Here is a 17,352-nt window from a genome sequence, read left to right as displayed (position 1 = left end):
TGCCTTTCTCACTGAGACTCAAGGTGGTATGAGATTAGTACAATCAGTATCAAGTACGTTTCTATAGAGTATCAAGGACATTTCCATAAACAAAGCCATAGGGTAAATAGATACAAGTTTTAAAAGACATAGCATTAGCAAGAATCCAATACAGAGTAGAAGAAATACTGAAAGAGAACATAATCAATTCTAGGATTGACATTAGACAACATAAAAGCACAGGTAGTACATAGGAGTACATATTTAAAGAAGAGCTAATATGTAAGGCAACATAGTGGTGAAGTCTACGGTCCCTAACTCATTAGCGAAGCATCTGAGACCCCATTCCTATAATACAGCCCTCCCATTTGAGTAAAAAGCCTTTTTGAATAATTCAGTTTTGCATTGTTTGTGGAAAGCCAGGAGAGTGGGGGCTCCCCTGACCTCCTCAGGCACGTTGTTCCACAGAGTAGGGGCCACCACAGAGAAAGCCCATGTATGGGCTGTTGTTTCACCCATGTGCAGTCTGGCATCTGCAGGAGACCCTGTTCAGATGAGCGAAGCAGCCATGGAGGAACATAGGGAGGGAGACGGTCCTGTAGGTATGCTGGACCAAGGCCATGAAGAGTTTTATATGTAATAATCAATACCTTGAACAGAGCACAGTAACTGATAGGTAGCCAATGGAGTGACTGTAAGATGGGAGTGATGCTCATGCTGCTGCTCGCTCCTGATAACAGTCGAGCTGCAGAGTTTTATACTAATTGGAGCCTCCTAGTTAACTTAGATGGGAGACCTATGTATAGTGCATTACAATAATCAAGCCTTGATGTTACCATAGCATGGATCCAGTTGGACAGGTCGGCCATGTCGAGATAAGAAGCCATCTTCCAGGATGGAGTGAGGTTGTAGCTAGCATTTTTTGCTGCTGCCTTAACTTGTTTTTCTAGTAGTAGCACTGGATCCAGTATAACTCCTAGGCTCTTAACCGAGTCTGCAAGGGTCAGATGATCTCCACTGAAAGTGGAGAATACAATATCCTTCAAGATCTCTGTCTTCCCAACAAGCATCACTTCAGTCTTGTCTGGGTTCAATTTCAATTTGTTGTTTTTCAACCATTTCACCACGGCTGTCAAGCAGCAATCTAAGATTTCTACCGCATCCTGTGGGGACCTAGATAGCGAGATGTAGAGCTGGGTATCATCTGCATATTGGTAACATCCAACTCCATAGCTGCGAATGAGTTCTCCTAAAGGCTTTACATAGAGGTTGAATAACATGGGAGATAAGATTGTACCCTGCAGAATCCCACAACCTTGCAAGATAGTTCCCATTCTGGAGATAACTGGTCTCCAATGGCAACCCTTTGAGTCTGTTCCATGAGAAACAATTTAAACTAGTCCAGGGCTCATCCTTTGATGCCCACTTCTGTTTCTAAACACCTCAACAGGATGGCATAGTTTAACGGACTCCCTGTCCACACCTAAACTAAGTTTCCGCTATCCCAGAAGAAAGATTTGACTTTTCTCTTCGATAGTTTGCAGCAATTAGTTCAAGACCTGTCAAACAGAACTGCTCTTTGAACAATCTGCTTATCAGTACATTTATTTATATAGGTTTTTTATTGCTTTGCTCCTCATCAAAAGTACACAGACACCTTTCTAGAATTTATTTCCTTTTATTGAAATATACCCTAGTTTCTTAATGAAGCAAATTATCAAAATATATAATTATTAATATAAATCCTACAAAAACAGAACACAGAAAAACAATAAGAATCAGGTTTGCTAACATTTCCTAATTAATTCTAAGTTTAAAACAAAGTTTCTATGCAATACAAAGCAAAAATGAATTTCTCACCTAAATCCTCATGAGATTTCTTCCAATCAGAACTCTAACACACTATCTGAATTTGCATGTTTTATAGGTTATCTTATGCAAATATCTAAGATCTTTTCACGTGACAGCATAAACAAACTATAATTGGTTTGATGCTTCATTGAACATTTATAATTTCTATTGTATAACCTAATTAGCCAAAAAATGAAGTTATATCCAACTTGCAAAACAAAACTATACATCTGTCAGAAATTACAGAAAGAGTTAAGTTGGTAGATCACTATTGGTCTATTCTCTGATACAGGAACATTAATCTAGACGGAGCCCACTATTTTTAATTAGCATTGAAGGATGAAAGGACATCTGTTTTAGTTACCTAACATTCTGAAAAACAACAACACAGAGACAGTTCATGCAAAGTTTAAAAGTTCACATACAATACAAGTGTATTGCTCTGTATTGCTTAGTATTGCTTACTATAAAGTACTTTTAATCTATATTGCTGCAACAATGGTCTACTGTGTCGAAGGCTGCAGCTAGATCCAGAAGAAGCAATAAAGAGGCATGGACTTTGTCTATATTCAGATGGAGATAATCCACTAATGCTACTAGTGCTGTCTCTGTCCCATGCCCTGGTCTGAATCCTGACTGGAAAGGGTCCGGAGTGCTAGAGTTATCCAAGAAGGTCTGGAGTTGGTCAGCTACTGCTCTCTCAGTCACTGGGTGATAACTGGTCACATCATTTGTGTCTAGGGATGGTTTTTTAAGTAATAGACAGATAATATAGCCTGTTTGAGCTGCCGGGGAAAGCTGCCCTGAGTTAGCGATTGATTTACAATAGACCTCAGTGGTTCACTTATGTGGTCCTTACTTGATGTTAAGAGCAAGGATGGGCAAGGATCGAGTGCACAAGTAGTAGCTTTCATAGACATCAAGATCCTATTAAGATAGGTCATTGTAATTGGTCCAAGGCAGTCCAAATGTAGGCTAGATGGTGTATTATGCGTTTCTTCCATCTCGTTTGCATTGCAGCTAGCATCTAGTATTTGTGCTATTTTATCAGCAAAAAACTTAGCAAAGGCCTCACAGCTAATTTTCTGTTCTTGGGACTGTAAAGATTCAGATTTAGGGGTTAGGAGGTGTCTGGGTATCTTAAACAATTGGGATGGTCGAGAACCAGCTGATGCAATGGTTGCTAAGAAGTAACTCTTTTTTGCCACTTTCATTTCCGCTTCATAGGTCCTCCAGTGGGTTCTGTAGCATGCTCTATCTGCTTCCACATGAGTTTTTTGCCAGCATCTTTCTAGACGTCTACCAACTCTCTAAGTCAGCCAGCTCCATGGTAAACCATGGGGCTGGCTTCCGTACCAAGGGCCGGAGAGGTTGACAAGAAGCAATGGTGTCATCAACTTCGCGTTCTACACTTCTACAGCAGCTACCATGTAAGCTAAACTTACATTTAGTTTGAAAATGTAGACCCCTTCCAGTCAGGGTTCCGTCCGGGACATGGGACAAAGACGTTGCTGGTCGCCCTCACAGATGATCTTCGTAGACATCTGGATCGAGGCGGCTCGGCGCTGCTATTATTGGATCTGTTGGCAGCGTTCAATACAGTCGATTACCATCTTCTGACTCACCGCCTCGCCGATGTGGGGATACAAGGGACTGCCTTACAGTGGCTTATCTCTTTTCTCCATGGTCGGGGACAGAGGGTGGCGCTTGGGGAGAAATTGTCATCCTGCCACCCTTTGGTGTGCGGGGTCCTGCAGGGAGCAATACTCTCCCCTTTATTGTTTAACATCTATATGTGCCCCCTTGCCCAGTTGGTGCGAAGTTTCGGACTTGGGTGTCATCAATATGCAGATGACACCCAGTTGTATCTGATGATGGACAGGTGGCCCGGCTCAGCCCCAAATGTCCTGGAACATCCTTTTGCAGCCGTGACTGGTTGGTTGAAGCAGAGTTAGCTGAAACTGAACCCGAGGGAGACAGAGGTCCTGTACTTGAGCCACGGGGGATTAGGTTCGGGACTCCGGCTCCCAGCCCTCGATGGGGCACCATTAGTGCCAGTTCCAAGGGTTAAGAGCCTGGGGGTGATCTTGGATGCCCCCCTGAAAATGAAGGCACAGGTCACAGCGGTTTTCAGGTCCTCTTTTTTCCATCTGCGGCAGACCAGGCAACTTGTCCCTTACCTGTCAACCCGTGACTTAACTACAGTGATCCAAGCAACGGTAATCTCTAGGCTAGATTACTGTAATTCACTCTACGTGGGGCTGCCTTTGAGCCTGACCCAGAGATTACAGCTGGTACGAAATGCAGCGGCGCGTGTTATGAGAGTGCCAAATAAGGCACATATAACACCATTCTTATGCGAGCTGCATTGGTTGCCAGTGGAGTACCTGATCAGATTCAAGGTTCTGGTATTGACCTATAAGGCCCTGTGCGGACTGGGACCAGGGTATCTACGGGACCGTCTCTGCCCATATATTCCCCAGAGGACACTCCGATCAGGGGACAAACAACTGTTGGTGGTCCCTGGCCCCAAGGAGGCCCACCTAGCCTCGACTACAGCCAGGGCCTTTTCGGTCCTGGCTCCCACCTGGTGGAATGCTTTGTCTGCTGAAATCAGGGCCTGGCAGGACTTACTATCTTTTCGCCGGGCCTGCAAGACAGAGTTGTTCTGCCAGGCATATGGCTGAGGCTGGGCCTCCGCTGGCCTGGAAAAAAGGGGTGTATAAAACCCTCCCTGTGAAGGCTGTCCACCATCTTGTTTTAAATGTGTTGTTTTTAATTAATGTGAATTTTTATTGTATTTTCATTGTATTTTTAATATGTTGGTATCCGCCCTGAGCCCGCTTGTGGGGAGGGCGGGATACAAATTTGAAATAAATAAATAAATAAATAAAACTATTTCATATTTTATTGGCAATACCTTCATGTTTTATGGCTCAAAGGTACAAAGCCTATTTTTCTTGTTTTTTCATACCCAAACAACTCTATTTTATTTTTGAGGAAACTGCAAATTTCCAGAAAGTATCATGTGTCATGAAGAGCAACATCCCATTATTCAAGGGAAAAACAGTCTCTAGATCTCTCGCCTTACAAAGTTGTCACCGGGGAATGATGCTGCAAGAAAAAGACAAATTTTTCATCTGGAATATAACAGAGGATTAGACTCCTCTGGCTTAATAAAACACAGAAGTCAGTTTTTATAGTTGGAGCATGCTTATATAGATATATCGATATAAGGGCTGAACTTTTTTTAAAAAGATAAAAAATGAACACACTGTCTGTCTTTGCATGAGAAAGCCAAAAGAGGGAGCAGCTCCATCATATATCCTTAAGTCTCCCTCCCCCGGTATAAACCCGAGTGCCCCACCAGGGCCAACCCAGAGCCAAGAGGCAGAGGCTGGCACCAGCAGGGCAAACTGATCTCTGTGGGGATGGAGCCTGAAGCAGCAGTCCTTTTCAAACCATGCTGCTTTTTCTGGCACCAGAAGTGGATACTCTCCCAATGTTGGCCACCAGGGCTTTTTGCAACTTTTTAAAAATATAATTAGTTTCATATCGTTATATCAATATACCATTGTAAAAGTAGATGCAGCAGGTTCACTGAATTCCCAGCTTTCATTTTTTTTAAAAGTAAGTCTGTAGTCACTGCCATTGTGGAAGTGGTTCAGCAATGATGAACATCCAATCATCAAGAAGTCAGTGGGACAAAGAAAACCAAAAGAATTACACATAAGGAAAATAGAAAACTCAGAATGAATTTTAAAACAAGATCAGGGTAAAAGCAGTCCCAAAAGAACTGGGGGGGGGGGGCCTGAAAACTAAAGGCAAAAAAATATGAAAAATCAGGGGATAAATCAAAGCAGTATGGGGCCACACAACCCATGAAAAAGCCCTGTGCAGAAAACCCCACAGATAAGGAAAGTCTTCTGTTTCACTGTGCCCCCTTTTCTACTGAGTTGGTTCAGATGTGACAGACCAAGTTGAACTATCATTAGTTTTGGAAAACACAAATCAGCCCACAAACAATCTTCAGTTCCTGTTTTGTTTTGCCAGTTCCTAGAATCAGAGCCGTTGCTCTTTCCTCTACCTTCCTATCAGCAACCCAGCTGGTACCCCAGCCTGCTTTGAGGCAACCAACTCAAGACAAACTCTTGCCACATCACAAATTCACCTGTCATTGTATGGCAGCAATACAAGGCAGGAGAACCGGCTTCGGCAAACTTCAGCCACTCTCGTCACAGCGAGCAGTCATTGAGTCATGTTCCCCCTTGCAGTTTAGCAAAGGAAGCCTGGGACTGCCACATCAACACTTTCTGCACTACAAACCAAGTACTGATCCCTGTTGCCTGTCACACGTAAAGTAAAGCAAGCACCCTTCTTTGCTGCCCAATAGCCCTGCAGCTATATTCCTCCCTCAGGACCCCCAACTTTTTTCTTTCATAAAGAGTCATGATCTGCCTCTCCACAAAGAAAACACACAAACCACATTCTTATAGCATTCATACACATTCACAACTTCCACCAAAGCCTCTGCAGGAGACCATTCTCGCCAGCCATTTGAACGCAATCTATAACCGTATGGGTAGACAGAATTACATAAACTTGGATGGGGGAGGACCTTAGCTGTAAAAAACACTGAGGCTGGGATCCTCAAGGGAGGATGAGAGCAAGGATGCTTCTACAAACTATGTTGTTGCTGGAGCTCAGGTTATTAATATTTTACTTATTTTATTTGTTGGATTTATATCCTGCCCTTCCTGCAAGTGGGCTCAGGGTGGGTCAGAACATCATAAAACCAGTTTAAAATACAATAAATAATAGTTAAAAACATAATACAATAAAATCAACAGATCTCATTGGACAGGAAGCGGAACAAAACAAAACAGGCAAGGGACCAGAGAGAGACGGTCCCAAAGATAGGCAGGTCCCAGTCCATTAAGGGCCTTAAAGGTTAACACCGGGTGAATTTGACCTGGAATTCAACCAGGAGGCAGTGCAGCTGGTGCAATACAGGTCGAATATGTGTCCTAAATGGGGTTCTCTGGGGACACGAGCTGCTGCATTCTGGACCCCACGATAGGCTGGGCCCACCCTGTGAAATTTACCAGCTACACTGTCCCTCCATGTGCCTGCCCTGAACCTATCTGATCAAAAGCAAAAGCAAATACTATATATATAAAATAATTAAAAACAATAAAATCCACAGATCTCATTAAAAAGTGGAGCAGAACAGAGGAAAACAAGCAAAGGACCAGCAGGATAGTTCACCAGCTCCTCAGCCACTCTCATAGGCCTGGCAGAACATCTCTTGTTTTACAGGCCCGGTGGAATTGTAATAAGTCTCACAGGGCCTGGGTCTCAACTAGAAGAGTGTTCCACCAGGCTGGAGCCCAAGCTGATAAGATTCTGTCCCTGACTGAGGCAAAGCGAACATTCTTGGGACCAGGGACCACCAGCAGATGTTTATCTACAGAGCATAATGCCCTCTGGGGAACGTACAGGGAGACGGTCCCGAAGATATTCAGATCCCAGTCCATTAAGGGCCTTAAAGGTTAACACCAACACCTTGAACTTGACCTGGAATTCAACTGGGAGGCAGTGCAGCTGGTGCAGAACAGGTCGAATATGTGTCCAAAATGGGGTTCCCATGAGGACATGCGCCGCTGCATATTGGACCATTTGCAATTTCCAGTTCAGTTTCAAGGGTAGCCCTGCATAGAGTGAGTCACATAAGTCCAATCTGGAGGTGACCTTTGCATGGATCACTGTAGCTAGGTCATGGGTGGAGAGGTAGGGAGCAAGTTACCTGACCTGTCAAAGATAGAAAAACGCAGATCTGGTAACCGACGAGACCTGGGCCTCCATTGATAAGGAGGCATCCAAAATCACACCCAGGCTCCTCACCATTGACTCAGACATCAAAGGCGCCCCATCTAAGGCTGGGAGCTGGATTCTCAAGCTCAACAACCCCCGACCCAGATACTAGGCCTCCATCTTCACAGGGTTCAACTTCAGTCGACTCTGCTTCATCTACACAGTCACAGTGTCCCAAGCCCTGGTCACAACATCCAGGGTGGCATCCAGCCAGCTGTCCATCAATGGATACAACTGGGTGTCATCAGCATATTGATTGCATCCCAGCCCGAAACTTCAGGCTAACTGGGCAAGGGGGCGCAGATAGATATTAAATAGTATTGGGGAGAGAATCGCTTCTTGAGGAATATCACAGGCCAGTGGGTACCTTGGCGACAGCTGGACCCCAAGCACCTTGGGGAGGGGACCCCATAAAAAAAAACAATGGGAGTATCCCATTGTTACCCTTTTCGCAGAGCTTTCCTCCTCGCCACTAATTCCCCCTACTTGCAAGGAGACCAATTCCAGTAATTGGTACTGACCACATAAAATGAGCTCATACAGAACAGCTCAGAATAGTGCAGGGTTTCGAAAACTACCTACAAATAATGACCCAGAGCTGCTATTGGAAGTGATCTACTGCTGTTTCCACAGTCTTCTCTTATTGACTGGCGTGTGTGTGAACAAACCACCTCAGGGAAGAACACACACTTTACTTATAACACTTGAGAAAGCTTTTCTCTCACCCAGGAAACACTGTATAAAATGAAAAAAAATTAGAATCCCCTCCCTTGCACTCCCAATTTTACAGGAGGTGAGGGTAGCCATCTTGTTATTTCACACAGGAAGTGATGAAGCAGAACAGCTTCCTTCCTTCTGAGAGAACTTTGGATGAAGGAGGGCAACTAGGATTGTCACCCTGTCTACCATCAACCACGTGTTTCAACACTGCTATCTACTTCAACCCCTAGTTTTAGTTTCTGGTTAAAATAGGAATCCTGTTTTGCAATGGTGTAGCTGTAGCATTAAACCTCACAGGAAAAGAGAGGAAGTCACACTAAACTGAGGAGAGAGGGGGGAAATCCACATCCCTAATCCTAATCCTTAATTAAGAGATTAGCAGAATGATGTCTTCATCTATTAAAGAACTGATGTTTGTATTACAGTTTATACTTCTGTTCCTTTACATAAAATATACATGACCAGGAATTGATTTGTTCAGGGTACTACTACTATGTGTCTTACTATATGTATGCTGTTAAGCAAATGCTAAATGCTGACTGTCCAAGCATGAATAAATTATTGGTATGATTTCATCAGGAAAACCAGAACCCAGAACTTGAAGTTTTGATAACTGAGAGATGATTTCCTTGGATACATTTTTGAAGATGAAATTAAGCCAACTCATTCAAAGGAAATTGAAATATGAAACAGAAATAACAAACTCTCACCTTCCAAGTCTTCTTTTTCAAAATGGGTTTTGAGAATGGAGCGTGTTCCACCCCTGTCCACTACTGCCTCTTCATCATTTCTCTATAAAATAAAATCATTTGAACATGTAAGGTTTTCACTACACTGTCATCACCACACTTGAACAATGTAAGGTGCAAATTACCTTTACGAGTTTGATCTTCTATCAGAAACCAAGATGGAAATAATAACTATTAATACTTTCACTACATACACTGTACCTTCTTTAAAAACTGGCTTCTGCCAGAATAAATTATAGATCAATCAAATTCAGAGTAAGCCCACATTTCTTGGAAGCAATAATGAATTCACAAGAGCATGGAAAATAATAAAAAGGGTATTGAACTATGAAACTGATACCAGTAAAATACAGGGGTGGGTAAATTTTAGTACTTAGTATGAAATTTCCAGTTTAGAAACAGTTCGTGAGAATAGCTATAGAAACTTCCATTTCTGCAACACGGCTAGCCACCTGAAACTGCCTCCATTTGCAAATGGCATGGGGAAACTTCTTCCTTTCAGTCTCCCCTCTCTCCAGCCATCTGGAAGACAGGAGACTTTGAAGGGAAGGAGGTTCCCCACGCCATTTGCAAACGGCGGCGTGGGGAACCTTCTTCCCTTCAGAGTCCCCCCTCCCTCCCTCCAGCTGGCTGGAAGGAGGGAGACTTTGAAGGGAAGGAGGTTCTCCACGCCGTTTGCAAACAGCACAGGAAACTTTCTTCCCTTCCAAGTCTCCCCCCTCCCTTCCACGAACAGCCAACCACAGACATGTTCGTGAACAGGGTTATGTTCATGGTTGTTCGTGATTCCCTGTTCGTGGATGGCAATGAACAACGAACATCGTGTTCGGGGTTTTTTCCTGTTCATGCCCACCTCTAATTGAGACATGACAGATCTGTGAGGAGTAAAGAATGGAGAGCTCATCAAATTTTTAAATACTCAAGTGCTCAAAGTCCTTTATTTCGTGGAATAGCTGTCCCTATTCAAAGTCGGGAAACAGAGTTGCACTCTAGCAAGATTTCCATTTTGAACACCTCTCACAGCACTTTCAAACTGCTTTTTCTACCAAGTTACTGTTAAAATACACTCTGGGCCTCACCAGAATTTGCCAGAAAACATGCCTGTGTCACCCCAGTAACGTTTAGTGAAATAAGACCGCACCCAAGCATCAAACAATGAAATCTAATGGAGATGGGAAAGTGCTAAAAATAGACACATCTCATCTCTTATTTCTTTTATTAGTTCTTACTAGACAGATTCATGGGGGACACTGGTTGGTGGAAGACACACGTCAACTTGCACATTATTGATAATTTTGTACTTGCAAAATAAAGTAAACCTAATAAACCTAAGATGGGAGGCTACAGGATGTCACTATCCTAGGTGTGTCTCATTTCAATAATACCCAGGCACATTGCAGCACACCTGCACTCTGCCAGGGGCATAAGGAGAATTAACGAGTTCCACTGAGTTGTACATACAGTTGCACAACAAAAACAGGATGGGCTGTGCACTTTTTTACTATTAAAAAATTCAATGCAAAAAAAATCCCCTTTAGAAATGTAAAGTTGTTGACTTTTGAGGAATATATCCTACTTTATAAAAGGCTAAGCTTGTTCCAGACAACCCACTTCCTACCCTGGTGCTCCTCTAGAGGGTGCTGCCATGGAGGGAAGCCCAAAAAAGGCAGCCATGCCCAAGGTCACCCAGCTGGCTTCAAGTGGAGGAGTGGGGAATCAACCCCGGCTCTTCAGATTAGAGTCCCGCGCTCTTATCCACTACACCAAACTGGCTCTCTATTTGAGCTTAAGAAGAACCAAGAGCACATAAGGAAACCAATCTTTTCAAAGTGAATGATACCATAAATGTGTGCTCAGTGTTGGGTTGCTGAGACAAAGAAATCCCTGGTGGCTGCCTTACCCTTGAACAGTCCTTAAGATGACATTGTTCCCCTAAACCAATTTACCACGCCTAATATTTGCTGCTACTCTCACTTCCTGAAATTCATCTGTTTGTATGGTTGAATTCATCACAGGAAAACACTGTGAATTTTATCTGCCTCAAAGAAACTTTCATTCTCCATACTGCTGAGGCTGTTACTTTAAAAAAAGCAATTAAATCCACATTCTCCAAAGTATTTATTTGAAAACCATCCTTTTCTTTAAAAAAAAATGGAATGCTACTGTGGCAGTTTTCTGTATTAAGGTTAATGGATGGATGTGCTCCTTTTGAGTAGGCTTGGACCACACAGTACAGGATGTGCAACAAAGTAGAAAGCAATTAATTTTCATTCCAGATTTATATCTTCCCTAGAGCTGTGTATACATCAGGATGAGGACGACAGCTCTGCTGGCTGGCCTGCCCACTCAGCTGCTCCCTCCCTCCCCCACCTCTCTAGCAAAGCTGAGAATATTCAGTATGATTCCGAATACTCTCCCTCGCAACAGTGCTCAAATTTGCATTAATCAACTTTAGCTTTGGGAGACCTGCTATGCCAGTGAGCTCAGACAACACAGATATTCTGTACAGCCAGCATGCAATTCATTTGCTACAGGAAATGAGAGCTTACTCTTGCCATTAACTCGAAAGTAACAAATTTTATAAACAAGAACAATATCCAACTAAGACCCAAGATGACACAAAACACTGTACAGGCTTTTGAGCTCACCAGAACTCTTCATCAGGATAGATGTTACAGATTTTATTTTTAAAAAATAGGAGTAGGGGAAGATTTTTCAGGTCATAATCTTAAAACCTGGTCTTTTTAGCATTCTTTGTAAGATGCTAAGCAGGAATGTTGCTTCAGAGCCAAGCTACAAGTGACGCCTGACACAAGTTGGACACTTGTCAGCTTCCCTCAAGTTTTGATGGGAAATGTAGGCATCCTGGTCTTGCAGCTGTAATGGAGAGCCAAGCTGTAAAACCCGGACGCCTACATTTCCCATCAAAACTTGAGGTAAGCTGACAAGCATCCAACCTGTGTAAGGCGTCACTTGTAGCTTGGCTCTCAGTCAAGTGCTGGTGTCGAGTTACGGCACTCCCTTCTGGGAAGAAGGAGTCCCTCACTGGGCCAGCCGAAGTCCATCCAAATGCCTCTCCAATGCCAGGTGACACACAGAAGGCCATGAGCAGAAGGAAGGAAGAAGGTAGTTTTTCTATCAACATCTGAGACAAATTTAGCACACAGGGTATTATCCTCTAGGTGCCATGCCAAAACATTTCTCTTTCATCTGCCTTTTCATTGAAGGGAACCCGAAATAGTTCCACTTCTAAATTATATCTGAAGAATAGAGTGTTGACTCTCAAAAACTCATACCCTGGAAATCTAGTCAGTCTTTAAGGTACTACTAGACTTCAATCTTGCTCTTCTACTGCAGACCCATCTGAAACTCTTATTTTAGTGGTTGTTTTTATAGCCTGATTCTGTTGTTCCCTGATAAAACGCTTTATTGCCATTTTATGCTGCTAGATATTGCTTTTATGCTGTGTTATTTGTATTGCTCTGGTAAAGTACTTGATAGTGATTTTATTTGTTTTTATTATTTTATTATTATTACATTATAAGCTGGTTAAAAACTGCAAATAAATATAAATATTGCATCCAAGCTTTTAACAGGAGTCCAATGACACCTTAAAGACTAACAACATTTACTCCAAAATTTATTATTAATACGTAGTCTTTAAGGTGCCTGTGGACTCCTGCTTTATTTTGCTAAAAGAGGATAAGCAGAGGTTCCCTTCCAACAAATCATTTGAGGCATCAAATCAACTGAGCCATGAAAAACATAATCAATTACACAGGATCTACTCTGTGTCAGCCTAGTGTATCATTGCATTAAGCTGACATTGGTTTAGTTCCCTAAAGATGCACGGAGTTATTTTTAAACCAATCCATGCATTCAATTATGCAAAACAGATGTGCTATTTCAATTGTTTTCCTTATACTTCTATGCATCTGAGAAAACAGAAAAGCCAAGAAATAAAGCATAATTCATTACAGTAGAACTCAGGTTATATTACCCAGAAATATATAATTGTTATATTGTTAAATAAGGAGATCTTGCTTTCCCCTTTTCAAAAAATATACTCAGAAGAAAATTAAATCTGATATTTAGTGCATCATTAGATACCACAATACTATTTGCAATACTGAAATGAACCACAATATTTCCTTGAAATCAAATGGATTATGCATTTCTTAAGATCAGCTTACAAAATTAACAAATGATCCATCATCAAGTCTTTGTTAGGGAAAAGCCATCTTGGGATAGGGAATTCCATGTTAATTATGCACTGGTAAACAGGTACCTAATTTTATCACCAAACTCAAAATTGCCAACTCTGTCCAAAAAGTTAAAACCTGGATATATTTATTTTCTGTTTTCGCAACACTTCTCACAGATCTTAACTTCTACAATGCAGAATTCAAGTGATTGTTTTATTCCATTTTTTTTGGTACTTCACTTTGGTTAAAAACCAATATTTCACTTTCTTCATTACCTATCTTAGTCTTTAAGGTGCCTGTGGAATCCTGATTTATTTTGCTAACATAGGATAAGCAGGAAAGTTATTTTTAAACCAATCCATGCATTCATTTATGCAAAACAGATGTGCTATTTCAATTGTTTTCCTTATTTTGCTAACACAGGATACGCATAGGATAAGATAGGAAAATCTGTTCTCTGGGTATGCTGAAATTCAACTGTAACCTGGGTGTAGCTTCCTATTACAAGTTCACCTCATGTAGTTAAGTGGTCTTTTCTTAAAATCTCATTCCAGCTCAAGATGGTTTCCATGGATGCTCAGCTTACAGCAGCCACTCTGGCTTCACACTATTTAACCATCTCTTCCTATATTGGTATATTGCCCAGTCCATATGTGGACACTCTAGAAAACAAAATGGTATCGAGGGAGGGGATAGGGAAGTGGAGAGCCACTACACTTGCAAAACAAAATCAGGGGGTTGGAATGATTGACTGGTGCCCTACAATCCCATTGCCCAACAAAATAAAAAAGATCCAAAGACTGGGTATGCATGTTGCCCTTTTGCTGCCAAGTAATCCTGGTGCCCCACACAGACACAAGCCCTCAGCTAGTTGGGGCTGGAAATTACTGTAGAGAATTAAGCCACTTGCTTCTTTTCAGCCTGGGACCTACATTGGGGTGGAGAACTAGGCTAATGCCCCGAGCCCTCAAAGCCAAATTCCCCCCTCCATACTACTTTTAGCAATGAGGGGAGTGGCCTCCCTGCCACTGAAAGGATGGGGGAATTAAGTCTTGGAGTACAAAATCTCAGGTATAAGAGCTGTACTTATCATGTCTCTGTTCTCATGTAACAAGTCACACGCTTATCTAGAGTAAGTGACATTAGGCAGCTTGACACATGCCAAATTAAAAACTCACCGCAAAAGAACGTTCTGCCTACATGGATAAAGACCTGGTCCCTGAAACCAATCGATCAGCATGGCATAGTGGTTGGAACATTGGATTCGGATTTGTGAGACCCAGATTCAAACTCTCTTAGCCTAACCTACTTCACGCAGTTTTGAGAACAAAATGGATGGGGAGACAGCTATGTGCACCACCTTGAGTTCCTTGTAGGAAAAGTAGGATAAAAATAAACACATGATACTGTCTTAGATGGAGTCTCCTGGCCACTGGTCTATCAGGGTTAGTATTGCCTGCTCTGACCAGCAGCAGCTTTCCAGGGTCTTGGAAAATCACTTACTAGTACTACCTGAAATTTGGACTCTCTCCATGCAAAGCAAATGCTCTATTACTAAGCCACTGCAGACTAGGGATGTGCGTTTCGGCTTTCTGAATGCCGAAAGAAAGCCGAAACAAAAGTGTTTCGGCTTCTTTTGGGTTAGCCGAAACGTTTCGGAGAAAGCCGAAACGTTTCGGCTTAGCCGAAAGAAAAAAAGCCGAAACGTTTCGGCTTCTTTCGGCTTTTCAATGGGAAAATGCCTCCGTCTTCCCAGACGTCTGGGGGAGGCATTTTCCCACCGAATCAGCCCAAAATTGGTGGGGCCTTCCTCTAACCCCTCTCTAAACCCCCCCCCAAGTTTCAGACCGATTGGACTTTGGGGGGCCATGTTATGGCCCCCCAAAGCAGGTCCCCCTATCCTCCCATAAGAAAGCGAAGGAGCAACATATTGTTAGCATGCTGCTGCTCATCTTCTTCATTATATCCTATGGGGAAAAATGAAGAAGCAGGCTTCCTTTGCCAGGGGTGGCATTTTGCATGCAAAATGCCCCCTTACCCTCAGGGGCCCTTCTCCCACCCTTCCTCCCACCCCCCACCAAGGCTCAGCCTGCTCCCACTTGGGGGGGGGGCCATTTCATGGCCTCCCCAAGTAGGTGCTCTGCTCTCATCTCTACCACTGACAGCTGGGGGAGGCTTGTCTTGCCAGGGGTGGCATTTTGCATGCAAAATGCCCCCCAGCCCTCTGGGGCCCTTCTCCCACCCTTCCTCCCACCCCCCACCAAGGCTCAGACTGCTCCCACTTGGGGGGGCCATTTCATGGCCTCCCCAAGTAGGTGCTCTCAGCCCCCAAAGTCCACCCCTTACAGCCCCACACAAACCCAATTCCCTCCCAGCTGCCACACACAGACCCAAATCCCCACATTAGCCCCTCACAGACCCAAATCCACCCCCACCTGCCCCACACCCATAACCCCAGGAACAGGCTGGCAAAGGCCAGCCCTCTCCCTTTGTTCCCTATGCTGGGAACTTCTAAACTCTCTTTCCCTGGGCAATTCTGCACAGCCCAGGGGTGCCACAATGGTGGGCACACTTCTGAGTGCCAGCTGGTCCCTGTGAAAGAGCACCTGAACCACAGACACCCTCCCTCAAATTCCCCCACCACCTACAGAGATGGCTGGCCAGCCAGCCCCATTGTTCCCTATGATGGGAACCAACTGCACAACAAAGAATAAAACACGAACAACACAAAATAAAGTTTTTAAAAAATTATTTTCTCCCTTTCAAAGTACAAGTAGGCAAAGCATTATGACACATTACACCAGCAGTCCCCCACACAGAAAAATTAACACAACTCACTTAACATCAGAGAATCACAAAACACGATTCCTGTCAAAAACACTTTAGAAGTGTAGAAGTGTACTACACAAAATAATACAACCCACTTCACCGTTTTTGACAGCAGTTATGTTTGTGTGATTCTCTGATGTGAAGTGAGTTGTGTTATTTTTATGTAGTACACTGCTTTCATGCCCTGTTGTGCCTTCCTACTGTGTAACCTAAAGCAGTTAAGAAAATAAAGTGCTTTTGACAGCAATATTTTGGGGTGATTCTCTGATGTTAAGTGAGTTGTGTTATTTTTGTGTAAGATACTGCTGCCATGCCCTTTGGTGTGCCCCCCTGCTGTGTAACCTAAAGCTGTTCAAGAAATAAAGTGTTTTTGACAGGAATCGTGTTTTGTGATTCTCTGATGTTAAGTGAGTTGTGTTAATTTTTCTGTGTGGGGGACTGCTGGTGTAATGTGTCATAATGCTTTGCCTACTTGTACTTTGAAAGGGAGAAAATAATTTTTTAAAAACTTTATTTTGTGTTGTTCGTGTTTTATTCTTTGTTGTGCAGTTGGTTCCCATCATAGGGAACAATGGGGCTGGCTGGCCAGCCATCTCTGTAGGTGGTGGGGGAATTTGAGGGAGGGTGTCTGTGGTTCAGGTGCTCTTTCACAGGGACCAGCTGGCACTCAGAAGTGTGCCCACCATTGTGGCACCCCTGGGCTGTGCAGAATTGCCCAGGGAAAGAGAGTTTAGAAGTTCCCAGCATAGGGAACAAAGGGAGAGGGCTGGCCTTTGCCAGCCTGTTCCTGGGGTTATGGGTGTGGGGCAGGTGGGGGTGGATTTGGGTCTGTGAGGGGCTAATGTGGGGATTTGGGTCTGTGTGTGGCAGCTGGGAGGGAATTGGGTTTGTGTGGGGCTGTAAGGGGTGGACTTTGGGGGCTGAGAGCACCTACTTGGGGAGGCCATGAAATGGCCCCCCCAAGTGGGAGCAGTCTGAGCCTTGGTGGGGGGTGGGAGGAAGGGTGGGAGAAGGGCCCCAGAGGGCTGGGGGGCATTTTGCATGCAAAATGCCACCCCTGGCAAGACAAGCCTCCCCCAGCTGTCAGTGGTAGAGATGAGAGCAGAGCACCTACTTGGGGAGGCCATGAAATGCCCCCCCCCAAG

The 17,352-nt window shown here is 43.6% G+C and overlaps 1 protein-coding gene across 2 annotated transcripts in view; it reads right to left on the bottom strand.

Moving 5' to 3' along the window:
* Positions 1-17,352, bottom strand: part of SLC4A10 (solute carrier family 4 member 10) — a 171,184-nt gene that overhangs the window by 129,687 nt on the left and 24,145 nt on the right. For both annotated transcript variants that reach the window (XM_054970422.1, XM_054970423.1), the window contains exon 2: positions 9,135-9,216. In XM_054970422.1, the coding sequence (XP_054826397.1) occupies positions 9,135-9,216 (82 nt within the window). The remainder of the gene's footprint in view (positions 1-9,134; positions 9,217-17,352) is intronic.

The sequence above is a fragment of the Eublepharis macularius genome, chromosome 2 (assembly GCF_028583425.1).
Source record: "Eublepharis macularius isolate TG4126 chromosome 2, MPM_Emac_v1.0, whole genome shotgun sequence".
In the NCBI taxonomy this organism is placed as follows: domain Eukaryota; kingdom Metazoa; phylum Chordata; class Lepidosauria; order Squamata; family Eublepharidae; genus Eublepharis; species Eublepharis macularius.
This window is presented reverse-complemented; position numbering and strand designations above follow the sequence as displayed.